General features: G+C 46.5%; 1 protein-coding gene, 1 long non-coding RNA gene and 1 other non-coding gene across 3 annotated transcripts; all 3 read left to right on the top strand.

Moving 5' to 3' along the window:
• Positions 1-5,658: 5,658 nt before the first annotated feature.
• On the top strand, positions 5,659-8,270 carry LOC138800420 (uncharacterized). The gene is made up of 2 exons (XR_011364460.1): positions 5,659-5,758; positions 6,724-8,270. It is a non-coding gene; the product is annotated as an uncharacterized lncRNA (long non-coding RNA).
• LOC138802236 (small nucleolar RNA ACA64) lies at positions 6,509-6,636 on the top strand. Its single transcript, XR_011364712.1, has one exon. It is a non-coding gene; the product is annotated as a small nucleolar RNA ACA64 (small nucleolar RNA).
• Positions 8,271-8,439: 169 nt separating the features above from the next.
• On the top strand, positions 8,440-18,345 carry RNF151 (ring finger protein 151). The gene is made up of 4 exons (XM_069984927.1): positions 8,440-8,559; positions 15,307-15,452; positions 16,797-16,893; positions 17,823-18,345. Exons 1-4 carry the CDS (start codon positions 8,440-8,442, stop codon positions 18,213-18,215), a joined length of 756 nt encoding a protein of 251 aa, XP_069841028.1. The 3' UTR covers positions 18,216-18,345.
• Positions 18,346-21,975: the final 3,630 nt, after the last annotated feature.

The raw sequence follows: 21,975 nt of genomic DNA, 5'->3' as shown, positions 1-21,975 counted from the left end.
GGCTCCATCTTGCGAGCCGCAGGGACGGGACTTCCGGCAGGCGTGATGATGTCACATCATCACGCCTGCCGTAGAGGTCACGTCCCGGCCTCCCATAGGCTGCTGGCATGAAGTGCTGGCGGCCTATGGGAGTGAATATAGGAGCAGGACGCTGACACTTCCTGCTCCTATATTCTGCTCACTTTAATGTTCCGCCCGCTCACAGTGCGGGCGGAACATCAAAGTGATCTGTGCATCCCGAGAAGCTGCGCGGCCGCAGCTTCTCGGGATGCCTAAAGAGACAGCGCACATTTCCCACCGGGATCCTGCGGCACCCCTGGCGGGTTCTCCTGGCACCCCAGTGTGCCGCGGCACCCTGGTTGGGAAACGCTGCCTTAGAGGACCGGTCCAATTTCAATTTTTGCATGTTCGTTTTTTCCTCCTTGTGCTTAAAAGGCCATAGCACTTGCATTTGTTTACCTAAAAACCCACGAGCCCTTATTTTTTGCGCCACTAATTGTACTTTGCAATGACAGGCTGAATTTTTGCATACAGTACACTGCAAAAGCAGAAAAAAAATTATTGTGTGGTGAAATTGAAAAAAAAAAACACATTTATTTTGGGGGGTATTTGCTTTTACGCCGTTCGCCCTGGGGTAAAACTGTCTTGTTAGACATGTTCCTCAAGTTGTTACGATTACAACGATATGTAACATGTATAACTTTTATTTTATCTGATGGCCTGTAAAAAATTCAAACCGTTGTTAACAAATATATGTTCCTTAAAACCACTCCACTCCCAGGCTTATAGCGCTTTTATCTATGGGGCTGTGTGAGGTGTCATTTATTGCGCCATAATGTGTTCTTTCTATCGGTACCTTAATTGCACATATTCGACTTTTTGATCGCTTTTTATTACAATTTTTCTGAATTTGATGCGACCAAGAAATGCACAATTTTGCACTGTGGGATTTTTTTGCGCTGACGCCGTTTACCGTGCGAGATCAGGAATGTGATTAATAGTTTACGAGATTACACACACAACGATAACAAACATGTTTATTTATTTTTATTTATAACATGGAAAAGGGGGTAATTCAAACTTTTATTAGGGGAGGTTTTTTTTTTTACACTTATACTAGAAGCCCCCCTGGGGTTAGGGTTATTTCCCCCGCAGTATAGTTATCAATCGAGTGCCGAGCCGGGATCAGTGCCATTACGGAGCAGACCCTGGCCGGTGCCGGATATGTGGATCGCTTCTCCGGGACAACATCCTGGGGGGGCTATGCACCCCACTAGACACCAGGGATGGCTTACAGTAAGTAATCAGATGCAGTTGCATCTGATTACTTAATTAGCGGGCACGGCGCAGCCCCGCTCTGAACATCCGTAGACGATCCTGGATGTACCTGTACACCCAGGGTCGTCTAGGGGTTAAAGGGGAACTCCATGTAGAGGTAAAAAAAAAAATATATGAACCTTCTGCAGAAGCATAAAGCATTACTTGCCTATCTATCCCAGTTTTGAAACTACCAAAAATCCATTTGTTTTGGGGGTCTTTGTTCTGTATTGTGTTTCTGTATTTCCTGGTTGAGAAGCTGTACACAGTACTACAGGTTCCAGAGTCAAATGCTTTCCCTTAGCTGTTCATCATAGTCCTCCACCCTGCCCATTCCCCACCCTAAGCTGTTGCAGAACATCTAGGGCTAGGCTGTGTTTACACATTGCAGTTTCATTGTGTTACTGAATTATTTGCAGTACTTTATTGTTTCTTTGTGTTCCCACCCACACAGCACACTGTATTCTCTACCTGTAACACCACACAGCCCACTGTATTCTCTACCTGTAACACCACACAGCACACTGTATTCTCTACCTGTAACACCACACAGCACGCTGTATTCTCTACCTGTAACACCATACAGCACGCTGTATTCTCTACCTGTAACACCACACAGCACGCTGTATTCTCTACCTGTAACACCACACAGAACACTGTATTCTCTACCTGTAACATCACACAGCACCCTGTATTCTCTACCTGTAACACCACACAGCACACTGTATTCTCTACCTGTAACATCACACAGCACGCTGTATTCTCTACCTGTAACACCACACACCACACTGTATTCTCTACCTGTAACATCACACAGCACACTGTATTCTCTACCTGTAACACCACACAGCACACTGTATTCTCTACCTGTAACATCACACAGCACACTGTATTCTCTACCTGTAACATCACACAGCACACTGTATTCTCTACCTGTAACACCACACAGCACTGTATTCTCTACCTGTAACACCACACAGCACTGTATTCTCTACCTGTAACACCACACAGCACACTGTATTCTCTACCTGTAACACCACCCAGCAAGCTGTATTCTCTACCTGTAACACCACACAGCACGCTGTATTCTCTACCTGTAACACCACACAGCACACTGTATTCTCTACCTGTAATACCACACAGCACGCTGTATTCTCTACCTGTAACACCACACAGCACGCTGTATTCTCTACCTGTAACACCACACAGCACACTGTATTCTCTACCTGTAACACCACACAGCACGCTGTATTCTCTACCTGTAACACCACACAGCACGCTGTATTCTCTACCTGTAACACCACCCAGCACTCTGTATTTTCTACCTGTAACACCACACAGCACACTGTATTCTCTACCTGTAACACCACACAGCACACTGTATTCTCTACCTGTAACACCACACAGCACACTGTTTACTCTACCTGTAACACCGCACAGTACGCTGTATTCTCTACCTGTAACACCACCCAGCACTCTGTATTTTCTACCTGTAACACCGCACAGCACACTGTATTCTCTACCTGTAACACCACACAGCACTGTATTCTCTACCTGTAACACCACACAGCACTGTATTCTCTACCTGTAACACCACACAGCACACTGTATTCTCTACCTGTAACACCACACAGCACGCTGTATTCTCTACCTGTAACACCACACAGCACTGTATTCTCTACCTGTAACACCACACAGCACACTGTATTCTCTACTTGTAACACCACACAGCACACTGTATTCTCTACCTGTAACACCACACAGCACGCTGTATTTTCTACCTGTAACACCACACAGCACGCTGTATTCTTTACCTGTAACTTATAAAGTAATAAAAAACAATGTGCCTAATCCCACTGTGTGTGCACGCTCCTGTACCAAGTCGCTTCACCTCGGTTAGTACAACATCAAAAAATAGAATAATCAGGACACCTTTTTATCTTCAAAAATTCTCTTATTTTTACTTTTTCTTATGCAATATAAAAATTCTTCTCATACAAAAAATGTAACAAAACACATCACCACAGTGTGCAGGAATCGGGAGTATAAGATGTTCACGCCAAGGCGCTGGCTGGCTCCATTCCTTCCCTGAGACTCTCACTCTCATCATATGGTCTGATGACGACCGAACGTGCTGCTACGTTTTGGGGTCCGCCCCCCTTTCTCATGCTTGAGAAAGGGGGCGGACCCCGAAATGTAGCAGCACGTTCGGTTGTCATCAGACCATCTGATGAGAGTGTATAGCAGAGCAGTGTATAGCAGAGCCGGCTAAGTAGTGTATAGCAGAGCCGAGTGAGCACGGAGCGGCCGGGAGCAGGATGGGCAGGCACTCAGGCTGGTTCCCTTCCCCCCACCCCATGCAGTGCCGAGGTCCGGGGCCACGGTGAGCTTCTGGCACACACAGCTTGACAGAGGCCGGAAGCTCACAGCTGCAGCCCCACGGTCCCGGATCTTCTCTCCGGGACCGCGGGGCTGCAGCTGTGAGTTTCCGGCCTCTGTCAAGCTGTGTGTGCGGAAGCTCACCGCGGCCGCTGCATGGGGGGAGGAACCAGCCAGCCTGCCCGCCCATCCTGCTCCTGGCCGCCCTGTCTCCCCCCCAGCCTCTCCTCCCTGCCCCCCCAGCGTCTGCCCGCCCTCCTTGCGTCCTCAGCTGCTCCTCGCTGGGGGGCAGCCCCCCAGACTCTCCCCTGCCCCCCCCCCAGACTCTCCCCCCAACCCTCAGCCTCTCCCCTGCCCCCCAGACTCTCCCCCTAACCCCCAAACTCTCCCCTGCCCCCCCCCCACTCTCCCCTGCCCCCCCAGCCTCTCCCCCCAACCCTCAGCCGTGCCTGCAGCTGTTGTAGTTGAGTCCTAGGTGCATTATACACTGGAGGCTTTGTGGGAAATCAGAATACAGAGCTCTGTGGGGGCTCAGTGTAGGGAAGTGACCCCAGAACAGCAATAATAGGGGATAGGGGGAAATGCTTTTGTTCTATCCCATATTAGTGCTGTTCTGGGGTCACTTCCCTACACTAAACCCCCACAGATCTATGTATTCTGATCTCCCACAACGCCTCCAGGACCCAACTACAACAGCTGCAGGCACTACAACTCCCAGAACAGTCTGCAGCCCTCAAGATATGCTGGGAGTTGTAGTGCCTGCAGCTGCTGTAGTTGGGTCCTAGGTGCATCATACACTGGATGCTTTTTGGCATTTAAGAATACATAGATCTGTGAGGGCTCAGTGCAGGGAAGTGACCCCAGAACATCACTAATAGGGGATAGGAGATGTTTTTGTTCTACCCCCTATTAGTGATGTTCTGGGGTCACTTCCCTGCACTTAGCCCCCACAGATCTATGTATTCTTATATGCCACAAAGCATTCAGTTTATAGGACCCAACTACAACAGCTGCAGGCACTACAACTCCCAGCATGTACTGACAGTCTGCAGCCCTCAGGATATGCTGGTAGTTGTAGTGCAGTAGTACAATCCTCTGATAGCTGCTGCTGTAGACAGATGTATTGCTGGACCTTCAGGGCTGATGGTTGTCACCCACAGATTGCAGCCACCAGGAGACTCTGCATACAGTGATTTATTACAGGGTTGTCCTCTCAGAGACTACAACTCCCAGCATACCCTGAGAGCTGTATAAATGGAGGGTGTTCTGAGATTTGTCACAGATACAGATGAATTCAGGAAAGGACGGGGTCAGCGTGTTGTGTCTCACTGGTTGTATATTGGTGGCTCCAGGTGCCCCAGTCCAACACTGGACAGAACCAGTCCCCAAACTAAGACGTCCCCGGCCTCCTTCCTTCCTCCATCACAGCGGGCATCAAGCAGAGCGGCACCCAAGTGCCAGGGTATATACCATGCATGTACAGTAACGTGGGGGGGGGGGGGCGCCTCTGCGTGCAAAGTGCCTAGGGCAGCATGAACTCTAAATACAGGGCTGGCACTATAGCTATAGATGAGGAACAGCAGAAGACCCCACCTGCTGCTCAACTACAACTCCCATCATGCCCTGCCAGATTGGTACACACTCAGCTACAAGATGTGGAGTAATCAGTGCTAAGTGTCTGTATTACAGCAGCCATAGTGACGTCCACTCACAGGGCAGGACGTATACAAGCCGCCATACTGCCCTGTCATGGAGACAATGGTTACCATAGTAACCTGTAGGCCGCGCCCCTAAAATATAGAAAGTATCACCATGGTTATATCGCCCCGCTCTCGCCTGAGGCGGACACACAGGTCGGATACCCCACAGATAACGTCCCGCCATAACTTTCTAATTCTACCCGAAGGCGGCGGAAGTAGAATCTTTTCGCTGCAACATCTCGCGAGAACGTGAGCCCTGGACCGAGCATGCGCAATACGGCCATGCCCTTATAGGGAGTTGTATAAAACGAACCGCCCAGGCCGGACTCCGCCTCTTTCTTACCCATGCTACGAGGAGGATGGTGAGGAGCGGGGAGAGGGCAGCGCGGGCATTGTTAGTATTGGGGTGTTCTAGAGTCGGTAGTCGGTATACTCGGGTGCTTGCATCCGGTATTGTTGTTCCGGGGATTGATTGTTAAACCTCGATGTATGGAGGCAGGTGGAGAGTAACAATAGGCAGCAGGTCAGTACTGGTTCTGGCCTTGCAGCGGTAGCCAGAAGTGAGTACATAGTATGTGTATGTATATAGTATCTGCTGGTGGTCTCTGTTTGTATAGTATAGAGGAGACCCCAGTGTGCGTATAGTATAGAGGGGCAGGAGACCCCAGGGTGTGTATAGTATAGAGGAGCAGGAGACCCCAGTGTGTGTATAGTATAGAGGGGCAGGAGACCCCAGTGTGTGTATAGTATAGAGGGGCAGGAGACCCCAGGGTGTGTATAGTATAGAGGGGCAGGAGACCCCAGGGTGTGTGTATAGTATAGAGGGGCAGGAGACCCCAGGGTGTGTGGATAGTATAGAGGGGCAGGAGACCCCAGGGTGTGTGGATAGTATAGAGGGGCAGGAGACCCCAGGGTGTGTGGTTAGTATAGAGGGGCAGGAGACCCCAGGGTGTGTGGATAGTATAGAGGGGCAGGAGACCCCAGGGTGTATAGAGGGGCAGGAGACCCCAGGGTGTGTGTATAGTATAGCGGGGACCCCTGCTGTACACAGGTTACTGTATCATATTTGAATTATATTGTATTCTGCAGCACGATCTGCTCTTCACCTTGGCACATACTGAAAATTACTTCAGGCCTCTTAGTAGCCTTTAGTAAGATCCTTGTGCCTACATGAATAAGGAGCATTAAGCTTATTACCCATAATCTATATGCGTGTAATGAGACCCGTGCTCCAACACTTCTCTGGACCTATATGGAAGATGTATATGGCTGCTTCTTTGATAGATGTTCTAGGTAATTCTAACTTGCCCTTGTCTTCCTTTTTTAGGCATCGTTCTGTATAGAGAATACACCCTGATGACCTGTCAGAAGATCTAATATCATGGCTGGAGTGACTCCCATGATGCCACCTATCTAGGGGTAGGGTATATCGGGCACCAAGTGGAGGCAGCTCCTGCGATTGATGCATTAGAAGCAGGAAATATGGGCAAGCGTAAGGATCTGAGTGACTTTGACAAGGGTCAGATTGTGATGGCTAGACGACTGGGTCAGAGCATCTCCAAAACAGCCGGTCTTGTGGGATGTTCCCGATTCGCAGTGGTTAGCACCTACCAGAAATGGTCAAAGGAGGGACCCCCAGTGAACCGGCGACAGGGCCATGGACGACCAAGACTTATTGATGCAAATGGGGAGCAAAAGCTAGTCCATCTAGTCCAGACGCACAGCAGAGCTACTGTAGCACAGATTGCAGAGAAGGTCAATGCTGAATGTGATAGAAAGGTGTCGGAACACACAGTGCATCGCAGCTTGCTGCGTATGGGGCTATATAAGCGCAGACTGGTAATAGACTATAGTGAAGCCTCTCCAGCATCAAAAGGGTCTGCAGCGGGCAAGCGCAAATCCGGAAAGGACCATAAAGCAGTGAAAGAAGGTGGCGTAGCGTAGTGAAACTTGGGGCTTCAGATGGTGACTGAAGATCTTTCTACTCCTAAAGAGACACTTATCACCTATCGGTAAGATGGGTAACAAGTGTCTGGATATTGGGGGTCCTGCTGCTGGGAGCTAACGGAGAGTGCCAGGATGCACTATGGTAAGAAGACAAGCTGGCAGGGGCAGTGTGATGGGCAGTGCTTGGAACCTTGTGTCCTGGCATCATGTGGATGTTATTGTGACACTTACCACCTACCCAACCATTGTACAAACAAAGTTCCCCCTTAATGGCCGTGGGATACCCTAACGCTTGGCTGCAGATACTGCTCTGGACAAAGACATCACGGTGGTGACTTAGCCTCCATGAAATCCATCTGTGGGATGTGCTGGAGAAACGAGTCCCATCCATGGAGGCTGCACTTCACAGGATCTGATACCACAGGAGACATATAGGGATGTGGAGTCCTGGAGTCAATGGGTCAGTTCTTGTTCACAGTTCTAGACTAGGTTTATAATATGGCTCATCCTGAAACGGTGGTCAAAATATTTCTGGTATACCTAGATTATGGATGGGGAACCTTTTGGTCCTCCAGCTGTTGCAAAACTACAATTCCCATCATGCAAGGACAGCCAAAGCTTTGGCTGTCTAGGCATGATGGGAACTGTAGTTGCAACAGCAGGTGGGCTAAAGGTTCCCTATCTTGATTTGAAGGGTCAGACTGCTGGGAGTTGTTTAATCTAAAGACATTGCTCCTGTTTCTAGGCAAAAACATTAAAATGTAAATAAGCCTGAAGTATATGCCGTTCACCTTCCTGAGTATCTTCTAGGCTGTATCTGTATGGAGGGGAACTTTGTACAGTCATGTATAGATGTGTTGCCCAGTTAGGCAACTTGATTGATGCAAATTTTTACTGTACAGGAAATAAAGTTGCATTTTGTCTATAGATCTGTGTGTTTTTGTTACTTTGTTCTATCATTGTTTGTTTCCCACCTCTGATACAATGGCTGCACACTGACCCCTCTGGGCTGGTGCTGATGACAATACGCTGCTAGTAAACTATTTGCCCATTGATCTGTGGAGCCAATAGCTGCTGACGGCTGGAAGAGTGTGGAATGGGGGATGTGGTGGGGCTTGCAGCGGCCGGAGCCCTGGCTGCACATGATCTGTGTAATGAATGTGACATGGATCTAGAAAGAGCTGAGCGGTGGATGGCTGCGCTGGGACAGGCGGTGGTAAGTGTAGTGTGACAGACCCCCTGAGGCGCTGGAGTGTACCACCTATACACTGATATGGTATGTAGAGGGCTATGAGGGGATAGGGATTCCTGGTAAAGCAGGTTGTGTGTGCTATGGATATTGCATCACCAGTGCTGAGGTGTCATAAAGGTCTCCAGAGAATAGAGAATGCTTTGTCAATGCCGGCCAATGTTATGGGCTCCAGGCTTCTCAATAATCCTTTTACCTATCCTGTTATGTCCCCTATAGAATACAAGTGATATCTGTTGTACTTCGATGTAATAGGTTTAAGGCTTCATGGAGCTGTATGATATAGACAAAGTTCAAAGCAGAACATGCTATGGATGTGAGTGCTAAAATATATTTAGAATATATATATATATATTAGCTTAAGGGACTATTGCTTAGGAAACGTATCTAAAGTAGGCAATAAATAGCAAGGTGATATGCCATAAATGACTAGTTGGAGTGGCTGGGGTTTGCTATGCAGTAGAGATGAGCGTAATTGAAGCATGCTGAAGAATCCAAATGAGTGGCATTTGATTACCGGTGGCTGAAGAAGTTGGATGCAGGCCAAAGGAGTTCTTGAAAGCATGGATATGGCCTATGGTCGTAGCCATGTTTTCCAGGCAGCCTTAGGGCTGCATCCAACGTCAGCCACCAATAAGTAAAGGGAAAGTTCGGCGATAAAAAAAAAAGTCGTCCCGGGGGGGGGGGGGGACACATAACAAGGCACTACCTACCTTTCCCTGTGCCCATGAAGTGCCACTTCACCGGCTCCTGGATCTCTGCTGGAGGGCATTTAACCCCTCCAAGTTATGTCATTAGTTGAGGAACATGCCTGACTGACTGGACAGCCTGCTAAACCAATCAGTGACTGGAGTGGCGTCCCGGCTGGGAGAGCAGGTTGTCAATCAGCCGGCTTGTGATGTCTGCAGATGATCCTGGGGGGGAGGTCTGGTGCTGGACAGGCACAGGGATGGGTGAGTAGTGGTTATGTTCCACCCTTGCTCCTGTCTTTTCCAAAAATAATTGCAACCCCTGACTTCTTAAAATGCCACATGATCGGACTCAAGCATACTCCAGTTGCGCTCATCTCTTTAAAGCAAGTGTACCACTAGGTACATTGCTTTGTGGGGGGTTTTTTGTTTGTTTTTTTACATCAACAGACTGTTGAGGGGATGCTAGTGGTGTGTGTTGTTTTTTTTTTTTTTTTTTTTATATATATTGAACCACCGCTTGGTTCCCACGCATGCCGCAAGTCGATTACTGGGCACCAGCATGAAGCACTGGAGGCGGCCTGCCAGCCCCCAGTGTTATGAAACTATCTCCCTTCTGTGATGTGGCTCCATTAGAATCAATGGAGCCATATCACAGAGGGGAGGGGTCTCATCACCCTAGGGGCCGGTGGGCCGCCTCCAGTGCTTCATGCTGGGACAGTGCTTGGGAATAGACTGGTGCTGGTCTGTTCTTGTAAAAAACCCAAAACGAGGTACATTTGCTTTAAAGTTGTGCTATTGCCCTTTAAAATCTTAGTGTCTCTTAAAAAAAAAAAAAAAAACCTTTGCCAGGTTAAAAGTTTTAATTGGTTAGAGGTCCTGGTGCTGAGCTTCCCAGCAATCACTAGGTATAGCGGATCTGCACTTCATTCTCTGGCTTGCCACTTAGATTTAAAGGGGTTATCCAGCGCTACAAAAACATGGCCACTTTTCCCCCTACTGTTGTCTCCAGTTCAGGTGCGGTTTGCAATTAAGCTCCATTTACTTCAATGGAACTGTGTCTCAAAACCCCACCCAATCTGGAGACAACAGTAGGGGGAAAGTGGACATGTTTTTGTAGCGCTGGATAACACCTTTAACCCCTTAAGGACAGAGCCTGAAATGGCCTTAATGACAAATTTTATGAATATGACCTGTGTCACTTTAGTCATTAATAACTTCGGGATGCTTTTACCTATCCGTCTGATTCTGAGATTGTTTTCTCGTGACATATTGTACTTTACATTTCTGGTAAATTGGAGTCGATATTTATAACAAATATTTTTGAAAAAACCCCAAATAATGTGAAAAATTGTGAAAAAATGCATTTTTCCAACTTTGAAACTTTTCTGCTTATACAGAAAGTGGTTATACCACATAAATTATATATTAAATAGCATTAGCAACATGTCTACTTTATGTTGGCGGCATTTATTAAACGATCTTTCATTTTTTTTAGACAATAAAAAGCTTAAAACATAAGCAGCAAATTTTCAGTAAAATTTCAAAATCAGATATTTTTAGGGACCTGTTCAGGTTTAAAGTGTATTTGAGGGGCCTGTATGTTAGACAGCTCCACAAAGCACCCTATTTCAGAAACTGCACCCCCCACACTCTGCAAAAGCACATCCAGAAAGTGTTTTAACCCTTTAGGGGAGTCATAGAAATAAAAGCTAAGTGTGTAAGAAATTAGAAAATTTAATTTTCTGTGCAGATTTTATTGTAATCCAATATTTTTCATATTTATAAACTTATTACTAGAGAAATTCACCCTAATATTGATTTCCCCGTTTCTGCAGTTTATAGAAATACCCCATATGTGACCCTATTGCGCTATTTGACGGCACCACAAGCCTCAGATACAAAGGAGCGCCTAGTGCATTTCAATGGCTCAGTTATATTTGGTAATTTCTGACTGTACCACTTCAGGTTGGCAGAGGCTCTGGGGTGCCAAAACCTAAAAAACACCCCTAAAGGGACACCATTCAAAAAACTAGACCCCTCAAGGAATGTAACAAGGGGTGCGGTGAGCATCTGGACCCCACAGGTGCTTCACAGATTTTCAGAACAATGTGGCGTGAAAAAAGAAAAATGTATTTTTTACACTATAACGTTGTTCTAGCCTTCAATTTTTCATTTTCACGATGGGATAAAAGGAAAAAAAAACCACAAAGCGTGTAGCGCAGTTTCTCCCGAGTACAGAAATACCCCACATGTGGACATAAAGTGCCAAGCGGGGACAGCACGAGCGTCCAAAGGGAAGGAGTGCCAATTGGCTTTTGGAAGCTGGATTTTACTGGAATGGATTTCAAGGGTCATGTCGCATTTACAGAGCCCTCGTGCTGCCAAGACACTGGAAACCCCCCACAAGTGACCCCATTCTGGAAACTACACCCCTCAAGGAATCTAACAAGGGGTGCAGTGAGCATATGGACCCCACTGGTGACAGGCACAAATGTGGAACAATGTGACGTGAAAGGGAATATTTTCATTTTTTCACATTCATGGCACAGATGTGCCCGTCATCAAGGGGTCAATATCCTCACTGCACCCCTTGTTAGATTCCTTGAGGGGTGCAGTTTCCAGAATGGGGTCACTTGTGGGGGGTTTCCAGTGTTTTGGCAGCACGAGGGCTCTGTAAATGCGACATGGCGTTCATCATCTATTCTAGCCAAATCCAACCTCCAAAAACCAAATGGCGCTCCTTCCCTTCGGAGGCTTACCCTGCACCCGCATGGCGCTTTATGTCCACATGTGGGGTATTTCCGTACTCAGGGGAAATTGCGCTACACATTTAGTGTTTTTTTTTATCTTTTAGCCCCTTGTGAAAATGAAAAAATCATGACAAGATTAATGATTTAGAGTAAAAATTTTACAAAAATTACACTAAATGTTGGTCTAGCCTTGATTTTTTCCATTTCCACAAGGGGTTAAAAAAGAAAATGAACACAAAACGTGTAGGGTAGTTTCCTCTGAGTACGAAAATACCCCACATGTGGGCATAATGTGCCATATGGGCACAGGGCAAGCCACCAAAGGGACAGCGCCATTTAGAGGCTGGAATGGAGGATGGAGGCCATGTCGCAATTACAAAGCTCCTGTGCTACCAGGACAGTAGAAGCCCCCGATAAGTGACCCCATTCTGGAAACTACACCCCATAAGGAATCTAACAAGGGGTGCAGTGAGCATATGGACCCCACTGGTGACGGGCACTTACGTAGAACATGTGCCGAGAAAATAAAAAATACCATTTTTTTCATTTTCACGTCCCAAATGTGGCCGTCACCAGGGGGCCATATCCCCGCTGCCCCCCTTGTTAGATTCCTTATGGGGTGTAGTTTCCAGAATGGGGTCACTTGTGGGGGGTTTCTACTGTCCTGGCCGCACAGAGGCTTTGTAATTGCATCATGGCATCCTCTAATGGAATTGGCGGCCATACCTATTTAGCTGGGGAAAAGGGACAATTCTAATTTATTTGGGGGTATTAGGCCAATTATTAGTTTATAAGGTTGAAAATGACAGGTGTCCATCAAATTCAACCTGTGTTGATCCAGAGGAAGGCAAAAAACCCTCGTAAGGCAGACGACAGTAGCCTCATCACAGGGGAAAAATTCCTTCCCGACTCCATAATTGCGATCAGAATAATCCCTGGATCAACGTGACCCCTGAAATAGGAATAAGGGAAGGAATTTAGATAATGTAGAACCCCAATGACGTGTAGTACGCCTTGAAGGGATCCTGTATGCAGAGGCCGGGGCGATCAGTACAGGCGTCACACTGGAAAATGGTGTCCTTCCTGATCCCCGTTACCCCACACTCTGCACTTCTTCTGGGGTCTCCTGTTTTCCAGTGTGGGGGACGTCACCTGGAAAATGTCCTTGTGCGATACGGGGTCCCTCATATCCAGAAGCGCTGGGTCCGCTCCATGGCTGCTAAATATTAGGGCTCTATTACTGCTTCTGATATTTTCGGATCGTGCCGCAAGCTACAGCAGCTCGGGCAGCGAGGGACCAGAAGAGGGGGTGCTGGTATAAAGGTTATCCCCGTACAGGTGGTGACCTTTATCCAGCAGTGGGAAGATCAGGTCCCAAACTATCTCCCTACTAACTCGGAGGATGGGGGGGGGGGGGCATCTGGGGGCTGGATTCGGGTGTCCCTTCCATCATACACTCTAAGGGTACGTGCACACTGCGGAATCGCGACAGATAACCCTTCGTGCATTCCACAGCTGGCACCCACCGGCGGAGTGATGCAGGCGCACGTCTCCATCCGTGTCATAGACTCCATTCTATGCACGGGCGGATTCTGCTCTCCGTCCAACGTGTTCATTCTTTGGATGGACGATGGAATCCGCCCATGCATAGATTGGAGTCTATGACACGGGTGGAGACACGCGCCCGCATTAGTCCGCCGGCGGGTGCCAGCTGCGGAATGCACGAAGGGTTATCCTTCGCCATTCCGCAGTGTGCACGTACCCTAAATCTGTAAGTGTACCCTGAGGTACTCTCACAGAGTTTGGAGAATTTCATACCGTCATCTCTTATTGGGACGGTACTGGCGGAAAAGACGTGTCTGGGGGGCAGCGTACGCTACGCTACCCCCAGACACGTCACTGGATGATGAGGATGAATGGAGGAAAGAAGGATCCCCCCATTCATCCTCATTGGCTGTTTCAGTGTCGGAGGCAATAATAACGTATGCGTCCGACGCCGAAAACACCCTGGGGGCCATCTTTATACGGGGACTAGTATAGGGGGTATGTAGTGGTGTAGTGTCAAACTTTATTCAATGTAGTGTGGTGTAATGTAGTGTTTTTTACGTGTTTTATTACAGTAAGTATAAAAAAAAAAAACTACGCCAACAAAGGAGTTGCTGATAAATGCCGCACTTATGTGCGGCACTTATCAGCAGACCGTGGCAGTAGAATATAGAAAAAAAACACCCTACGCCAAAAAGGAGGAGTTGGTGATTAGCAGCGCACTTTCATGCGATGCTGATCAACACTCAGCGGCGATAGGGTGCGGAAAATAGAAAAAAAAAATTTGAAAAAAAAAAAACTTTTTCTACATTCTGAACATCCCTGTAGCTGCTAGAGGGCAGCAGAGCGCAAAATCCGGAAATAAACGAGGCTGGAGCCGAAAATAGCCGAAAAAAGACGATGGGGACCGCTGGAAATAGCCGAAGACCCGACGGAATGACGGAGGACGCCGCAAACCCGGAAGAAGCCGATCAGGACCCCGGGACAGGTGAGTAATGTACAAATACCTGCTCTGGACCCCTCAGCTACCTAGCTGAAGGGTCCAGAGCAGGTATTTACTATTTTTGTGGACTCTGATCGCCATGCCACCGGCCCGACCGGTGGCACCGTGACCACCATTACTTTTTAAAGTAATGGCGGTCAGTGCCGTCCTCGGACAGCACCGACCGCCATTTTTTCCGGGTTATCGGGTCACCGATGACGTGGAAAGGTTCCGATCGCCGCTATTGGCTGATCTGAATTGATCAGCCAATAGCGGCGATCGTAAGCACGGGGGGTGTTAACCACCCCCCGTGCCGAGAAGCTAAGATGGCCTGCTATGATTGCGTTAAGTACCAGGGCGCAAATTTACGCCCGATGTCGTTAAGGGGTTAATCTAACTTGCAGGAGATGGGATTCATAGACTTGCAATGGAGCCTGTTGGATTGATCAATGAGGTGGGAAGTGAAGCACCTAGCTAAGAGCTCCCGGCAACCTCTAGCAGCAGCTTAGCACGAAGAACATGACTGATCAAAACTTTTGTGTGAGGTCAAATACTTTTCGTTGTTTTTTTTTGTTTGTTTTTTTTATTTGTGACACTTTATCCACTCTTGCTTTCTGCTGCCATTATCAGGGGCTGCAGAAAACAGAAAGGAAACAAACAAAAAAAACAAAACATGGTTCAGTATGCTACTGATATGTTACCAATGATCTGATAGCACCTCTATATAAGTATTCCATATTTTCAGGGAGGTGGATACGATCTAGATATATTCACGGAGAATCCAGATGATGATCTGCTGTGCTCCATCTGCCATGGTGTACTGAGGTGCCCGGTCATGATCTCCTGTGGGCACATCTTCTGCCGAAAATGTATTTTACAGTGGTTGAAGAGGTGAGATGGCTGGGGGGGGGGGTATTGCCACAGTCTCCTGGCTTTATGTTATGGTGGTGCCACCATGTGAATGAATGGTAGAGTGTGTGCAATATGTTATATATATGATCTGTGCTGAAGGTAGGGCTAGGCAATTCACTGAGATTTTCAGAATCGATTTCAATTTCCTTAAATTGTAAATTCGATTTTCAAAAAATGCCGTCCGACCTGCAGGGGGAACCGTGGTGCTCTGGGCAAGCTGTTCTTCCTGCAGGTCAGAACGGGACCGCGGCCGCCCCCCGCCCCCATAACAACCACCCACCCACCCACCCAGAGGGCCGCTGCTCTACTACTACTCCCAATCCTACTCCTAATACTGCTCTACTACTACCCCCAATACTACTAATACTGCTCTATTATCCCCACTCCTGATAATACTAGTCCCAAAACTGTTACTACTACGGCCCTTATCTTCTATGCTTCTACTGTTACTATACCCCTTAACCACTATGCCTCTGCTACAACACCCATCATAATAACCAAAAAATTAATAAAATAAAAAATCGATATTTATATCAAGGAAAGAAATAAAAAAATCGAGATTTTATTTTTGGGCCATATCGTTCAGCCCTAGCTGAAGGTAAAATAAGATCCATTTCACATCCGGATATTATCAACCTACAATACTAGAGACACATAATGAAATCAGATCCGTCAACGGATGCTCGGGTTGGGCTTCATTGACAGATCTGATTTCAATTTTTTATATATTGCTGCCCTGTAACATGCTATACTTACCTCTCTGCTATCTCCCGGTGTCCTGATGCGGTCTCTCCTGTGTCCCCCGCTGACTGCGGCTCCGCTACTTCTGAGACAAACTGGTCTTGGGAGTGACAGCCTTCTCAACCAATCACTGGCCACAGTGCTATCCTGTCTTAATCAGTAATTGGCTGAGCAGGTTGTCACTCCTGAGACAAGTTAGAATGACATGTTTATGTTTACCAACAGGGCAGCAATATGTAGAAAAATTTTAAATGCTGGTTTTGACTAGAGATGATGTCTAATAGAAACACTTATGTTTAATTGAATCTCTTCTCCCTAATGTGTTGGAGCTGTGGTCTAGGGGTAACTTACCTGTTTACAGACCTGCCAGCAGTTCATTCTCTGGTTTGAATCTCCTGAAGATAAGATTGACATAAGATTGTACATAATCCGCTGCTCGGAAAATTACCAAAAAGGCACCATGCTCACTGGGGGCTGCCAGCTACAGCACACTGTCAGCACCTTAGGTGTGGCCCAGGAGCTGACAGATTTCCTTTAAGCTTGTGAATGAACACATAAAGTAACGGAACTTCCCTTTCCCAGGCAGCAGACCTGTCCATGCTGTAGGACCGAAGTGAAGGGTAAACTATATGTACAGATGCACAAACTGAAGAGGAAAATCAACCGTCTCCAAGTCAAGGTAAAGGACATGTGGCGGTACGGTGGCCATACAAATCAGAGGAAGACGGATCGGGCATACTGGGGTTTTAATATCCCTAATTCTTTGATCTTATAGGAAATAAAGTGTCTGGCAGCGGCTTACCACCACTGAAAGGTCGTACAGGGTAGAGCAGGGTTGAGAGAACTAGTGTTTGGCCAATGAATGTCTAGAACAGGGATGGGAATCTTTGGCCCTCCAGCTGTTGCAAAACTACAATTCTTATCATGATGATGGGAATTGTAGATTTGAAACACCTACAGGGCCGAAAGTTTCTGACTCCTTGTCTAGAACAGTGCTTCTCAAACTTTTTCTACTGGAGCATCACCCAAGAAATCAAGGCAATGCCAGGGCCTCACCAGACTGACCAAGAGGGTGCCTGGGCCTCACTACATGTGGTGAAAGTCTATTAAAAAGCTGAAAATAATGCTAGGGCTACCTTTTTTACCCCCCTCCTAAGCTTTATATAATAATAAATTAGTACAAAATCGATTAATAACGTTGCTAAAATAGAGATTTCTGCAAAAAGCAAAAGGACTGTGCAGATCATAGTTAATTTGTGAAAACTGGTTCCCCAGCTGGGTCTCACCAACAACTAGGGGGCCCCTCACTGGTGAGGCCCCAATCACAGTTTGAGAAGCATTGGTCTAGAACATATGGGCAGCTTTAGAAGACGTATCTAGAAATCACAGGAGTACATCAAGGAGCCTCTCTTGCAGTTCCTTAAAGATGGCCATACGCCGACAGCTGTGGTTTGGCCCACAGCTCCTTGTACACATGCACGCAGTTTGGCTTAGCTGCAGTACTTCACACAACCTGTAGACTTCTGTGGTATAGTTTTTTAAAGAAATTATTATTTTTTTTTTATTCCTGTATGATAGCATCTATGTGTATCTGTTTTCTATGATCAGTGTCCCAATGAGCAAAATGGCTGCCCGGCCCTGTTCCCTCTGCTCAGGAGCGAGGAGCACGCAGAGACCTGCGCTTTCGGATTGGTGGCTTGCTCCAATGAAGGGTGTCCTGCCCAGGTCTTCAGGAAGGACGTGGGCGACCACAGCCAGTGCTGCGAGTATTGGCGAGAGATGTGTCACATGGGGTGTGGGACCCTGCTGACCCCTGAAAACCGAGATGAACACAACTGCTACATGGAGCTGAAGGAGACCTACAACAAACAGCTGCACAGGCTGCGCCAGAAGGCGCGGAGGATGGAGAGCCTCTCCTCCCAGATGAGCCGCCAGATACAGCTGCTTAGTGAAGGGCTGGAGGGTGCCCAGGCCTCTGTGAGCACGGAGGAGGCCGAGTAATCTGCTTGTGACCACTGCTGCTTGTTGTCATGGCAATGGACATCCTTAAAGGGACACTCCACGCAAAACTAATACACTGAGTTATGTATAGTGTAAGGTCTGTGGAGGGCAGTGCAGGACACATGGATATATGAGGGGAGATTTATCAAACATGGTGTAAAGTGAAACTGGCTCAGTTGCCCCTAGCAACCAATCAGGTTCCAACTTTTTATTTTCCAAAGAGTCTGTGAGGAATAAAAAGTGGAATCTGATTGGTTGCTAGGGGTTTGATGAATCACCCCCATGGTCTATACGAGTGTTCCTCAACTCCCATCCTCAAGGACCACCAGCAGGTTGAGATATGAGGATATCCCATACAAAGAACACCTGTGATGATACCTAATGTACTGGCTATAATTATAAACCCTCATTACTTCACCTGTTGGTGGTCCTTGAGAACTGGAGTTGGGAAAAACAGGTCTATATAGTTATATGAACCTGTAGCATCATATTTGCCAACAGATCCCATTGTAGAAGGACGATTCTGCAAACTGGTCTTCACTAGAGATGAGTGAATTAGCCCAGGCAGCGGGATTCAAATTCTGATTCTTTAAAGTTTGTGCGAAACCCGAACTTTCGGCAACTTTGCTCGTCTCTAGTCTCACTACAGAGGTGGGGTTTACACAAATCTTGCCCAAAATGGCTGTTTTGGGGGCTTAAAGGTTTTGATCAGGCTGGGTGATCATACCCTGACCAATCAGTAGAACAAACAGGGAGAGTGTGTTCCCTCCAAGCTCCATAGCTGGACAGACTCTCAGTGTAAAGGCCCTATTACACGGCACAATAATCTGCCCAAACAGACTGATTCGGTAGATAATCAATTTGTGTAATAAAGAGAACGGTGTGCGAAGAAACAATCATCAGCTGATCATTGTCTTTCAAGCTGCTGATGACGGCTGATAAATGTGTTTAAGAAAAAAAAAACATATACATACCTGTCCACGCTCCCTGGTGTCCCTCTCTGCAACCGCCACTGGAACTTCAGAGCTGGTCTCTGAAGTGACAGGCTGCTCAGCCAATCACTGTCTGAAAAAGAACGGTGCTACGGCCAGTGATTGGCTGAGCGGCCTGTCACTTCAGAGACCAGCTCTGAAGTTCCAGCGGTGACCTTGCTGCACAATTCTTGAGCTGTGTAATAGGCTTATTAAGCGAGTGCCGAACTAGTAAATCAGTGCTCGCTCGGACTGTGTAATACGCCCCTAATGGTACGTTTACATAGAGAGATTTATCTGACAGATTTTTGAAGCAAAGGCCAAGAACAGACTATAAACAGAGAACAGGTCATAAAGGAAAGACTGGGATTTCTCCTCTTTTCAAATCCATTTCTGGCTTTGGCTTCAAAAATCTGTTAGATAAATCTCTCTGTGTAAACGCACCATAAGTCTATGAGAACAGAGAGAACTGGGGGAGAAGCATTCAGCTGCCCACTTCTCACCCCACTCATTCCAGACTCGGTCACGATCTGAACTTAAACCCAACCCAAAGGCCTCCTAGAATGCCCCCAAAAGTGACCACTTTAAGCTGAAGTTTTCATCAACCTTACCCCTTTCATAGCCAACAAGTTTTTTTTCCCCATGAAGTATATGCCAGGTATAGGGCATAACCTGTATATATATAAACTTTTGATGTGTCTGTGTAACAGGTGAAAAGTTTTTTTTTTTTGTTTTTTTTTTTTTAAATTAATAAAGCTTATTCAAGATCTCTCATTGCTAGCAGTAATTGAGAGCACTACTATTTACAGGCAGGGCTGGCTTTCCTCCTCCAGTGTTTTCATTCACTGACAGCAAACAGATGTTTTTCAAACAGGAAGGGAACTTATAATAGAAAGTTGATGTATATAAGAAAGTTGACGAAATGTTCTTCATACAATCATTACACCTTATTAAGATAAACTTGTTAACCCCTTCAGGCGATAGTTGTTAGGGCTAGTGTGATTTGGAAGGTTTATATTATATTATAGGACAATGTTTTTGCACGCATCATCATTAGAGATGAGCGAATCCATCCAAGCCTAAGCGTGCAGCATTTGATTACCGGTGGCTAAAGAAGTTAAATGCAGCCCTAAGACTACCTGGAAAACATGGATACACCAAAGGCCATAGGCTGTATCCATCTTTTCCAGGACTCCCTAGGGCTGTATCCAACTTCTGCAGTCACAGTTAATCAAACGCTGCACGCTTGGGCTTGGACGGACCCAGGCATGCTTGAGATTCGCTCATCTCTAATCATCATATTAACATTTGTAATAAATTTATCAACTAAAGTTGGTTTTTTTGTGTGTTTTTTTCCTGGTAGGCTTAATGCTCTACTTCTCAGTGTTGATGGCATCATTACCACAACAGAAAAAAGGAAGCGGCATAACACAGATTCTGCCTTGAAACCTATATAAGTTTAGGTCCTCATTGATTTCAACAGGAAATCTGTGACACATATGGTGATTTCAGGCAAGAGACCTAAGTGGATGTATGCCATTCTGCTCCAAATCTGTTGTGATGAGGAAATGGGGAGGATTTTTTGCAGTTTTGGCACTTAACTCCTACATCTAATGCCAAGTTTATAACGATCAGCGTTTAGATGGAACGATATATCGTACAGAAAATTCGTTTTGCGATCGCTTAAGCCTATCTCACACATAGGTAAAATCAGTGAACGACTGTTTACACGGAACGATCGGCGAATTTTTTGCAAACAACGATTTAAGAACATGTTAAAAGATCAAAATGAACGATTTATCGATTGTTCGCCGGGTTTACATATACGATTATCGTTCCGTGTAAACGTAGCATAAGGGTCCGTTTACACAGAAAGATTATCTGACACATTATCTGCCAAAGATTTAAAGCCAAAGCCAGGAATGGATTTGAAAAGAGGAGAAATCTCAGGCTTTCCTTTATGACCTGATCTCTGTTGATAGTCTGTTTCGGGCTTTGGCTTCAAATCTTTGACAGATAATCTTTCTGTGTAAATGGACCCTTATGCTACGTTTACACGGAACGATTATTGGGCAAATTTTCGCGATAACGATCGAATTCGCACGATAATAGTACGTGTAAACACAGAGAACGATCGATAAATCGTTCATTTTGATCTTTTAACATGTTCTTAAATCGTCATTCGTCGTTCGCAAAAAATTCGCCGATCGTTCCGTGTAAACAGTTGTTCACTGATTTTACCTATGTGTGAGATAGGCTTAAGCGATCGCAAAACGGATTTTCTGTACGATATATCGTTCCATCTAAACGCTGATCGTTATAAAAAAAAAAAATTGTTGCTTCAAAATCGTTAATTGTTCGATTGGGCGAATTATCGCTTCATGTAAATGTAGCATAGGCCTGTATACCTACTTGTGGCACTCCAGCTGTTGTAAAACTACAATTACTATCATGCCTGGACAGCCAAAGCTTTAGCTACAAATTGTAGTTTTGCAACAGCTGGAGGGCTTGACACCTGTGCTGTATAAGGGTATGTGCACACTACGGAATCCGTCGAAACACCCACCACGGATTCCGCAGCTCGCGGCCGCACACGTCTCCGCTGCTTCATAGACTTCATTTTATGGTTTGACAGATTCCGCTATCCGCCTGTAGAATGAATCCGCTGGACGGCGGAATCTGTCAAACCGTAGAATGAAGTCTATGGGAGCAGTGGAGTGGGTGTTCCCTTGGGATTCCATAGTGTGCACATACCCTAACACAGGAAACACAGCATAAACCTGTGACGC

Source organism: Dendropsophus ebraccatus, chromosome 9 (genome assembly GCF_027789765.1).
Source record: "Dendropsophus ebraccatus isolate aDenEbr1 chromosome 9, aDenEbr1.pat, whole genome shotgun sequence".
NCBI classification, from domain to species: domain Eukaryota; kingdom Metazoa; phylum Chordata; class Amphibia; order Anura; family Hylidae; genus Dendropsophus; species Dendropsophus ebraccatus.
The sequence above is the reverse complement of the archived record's forward strand: the minus strand, read 5'-3'. Positions and strand labels throughout refer to the sequence as shown.

Excerpts from the sequence above, each read along its gene's own strand:
- RNF151 (XM_069984927.1), top strand. The coding sequence starts at position 8,440 with ATGGGGGATGTGGTGGGGCTTGCAGCGGCCGGAGCCCTGGCTGCACAT. Across the intron at positions 8,560-15,306 it reads CTGCGCTGGGACAGGCGGTG|GGAGGTGGATACGATCTAGA; the intron begins GTAAGTGTAGTG and ends CCATATTTTCAG. Across the intron at positions 15,453-16,796 it reads ATTTTACAGTGGTTGAAGAG|GCAGCAGACCTGTCCATGCT; the intron begins GTGAGATGGCTG and ends TCCCTTTCCCAG.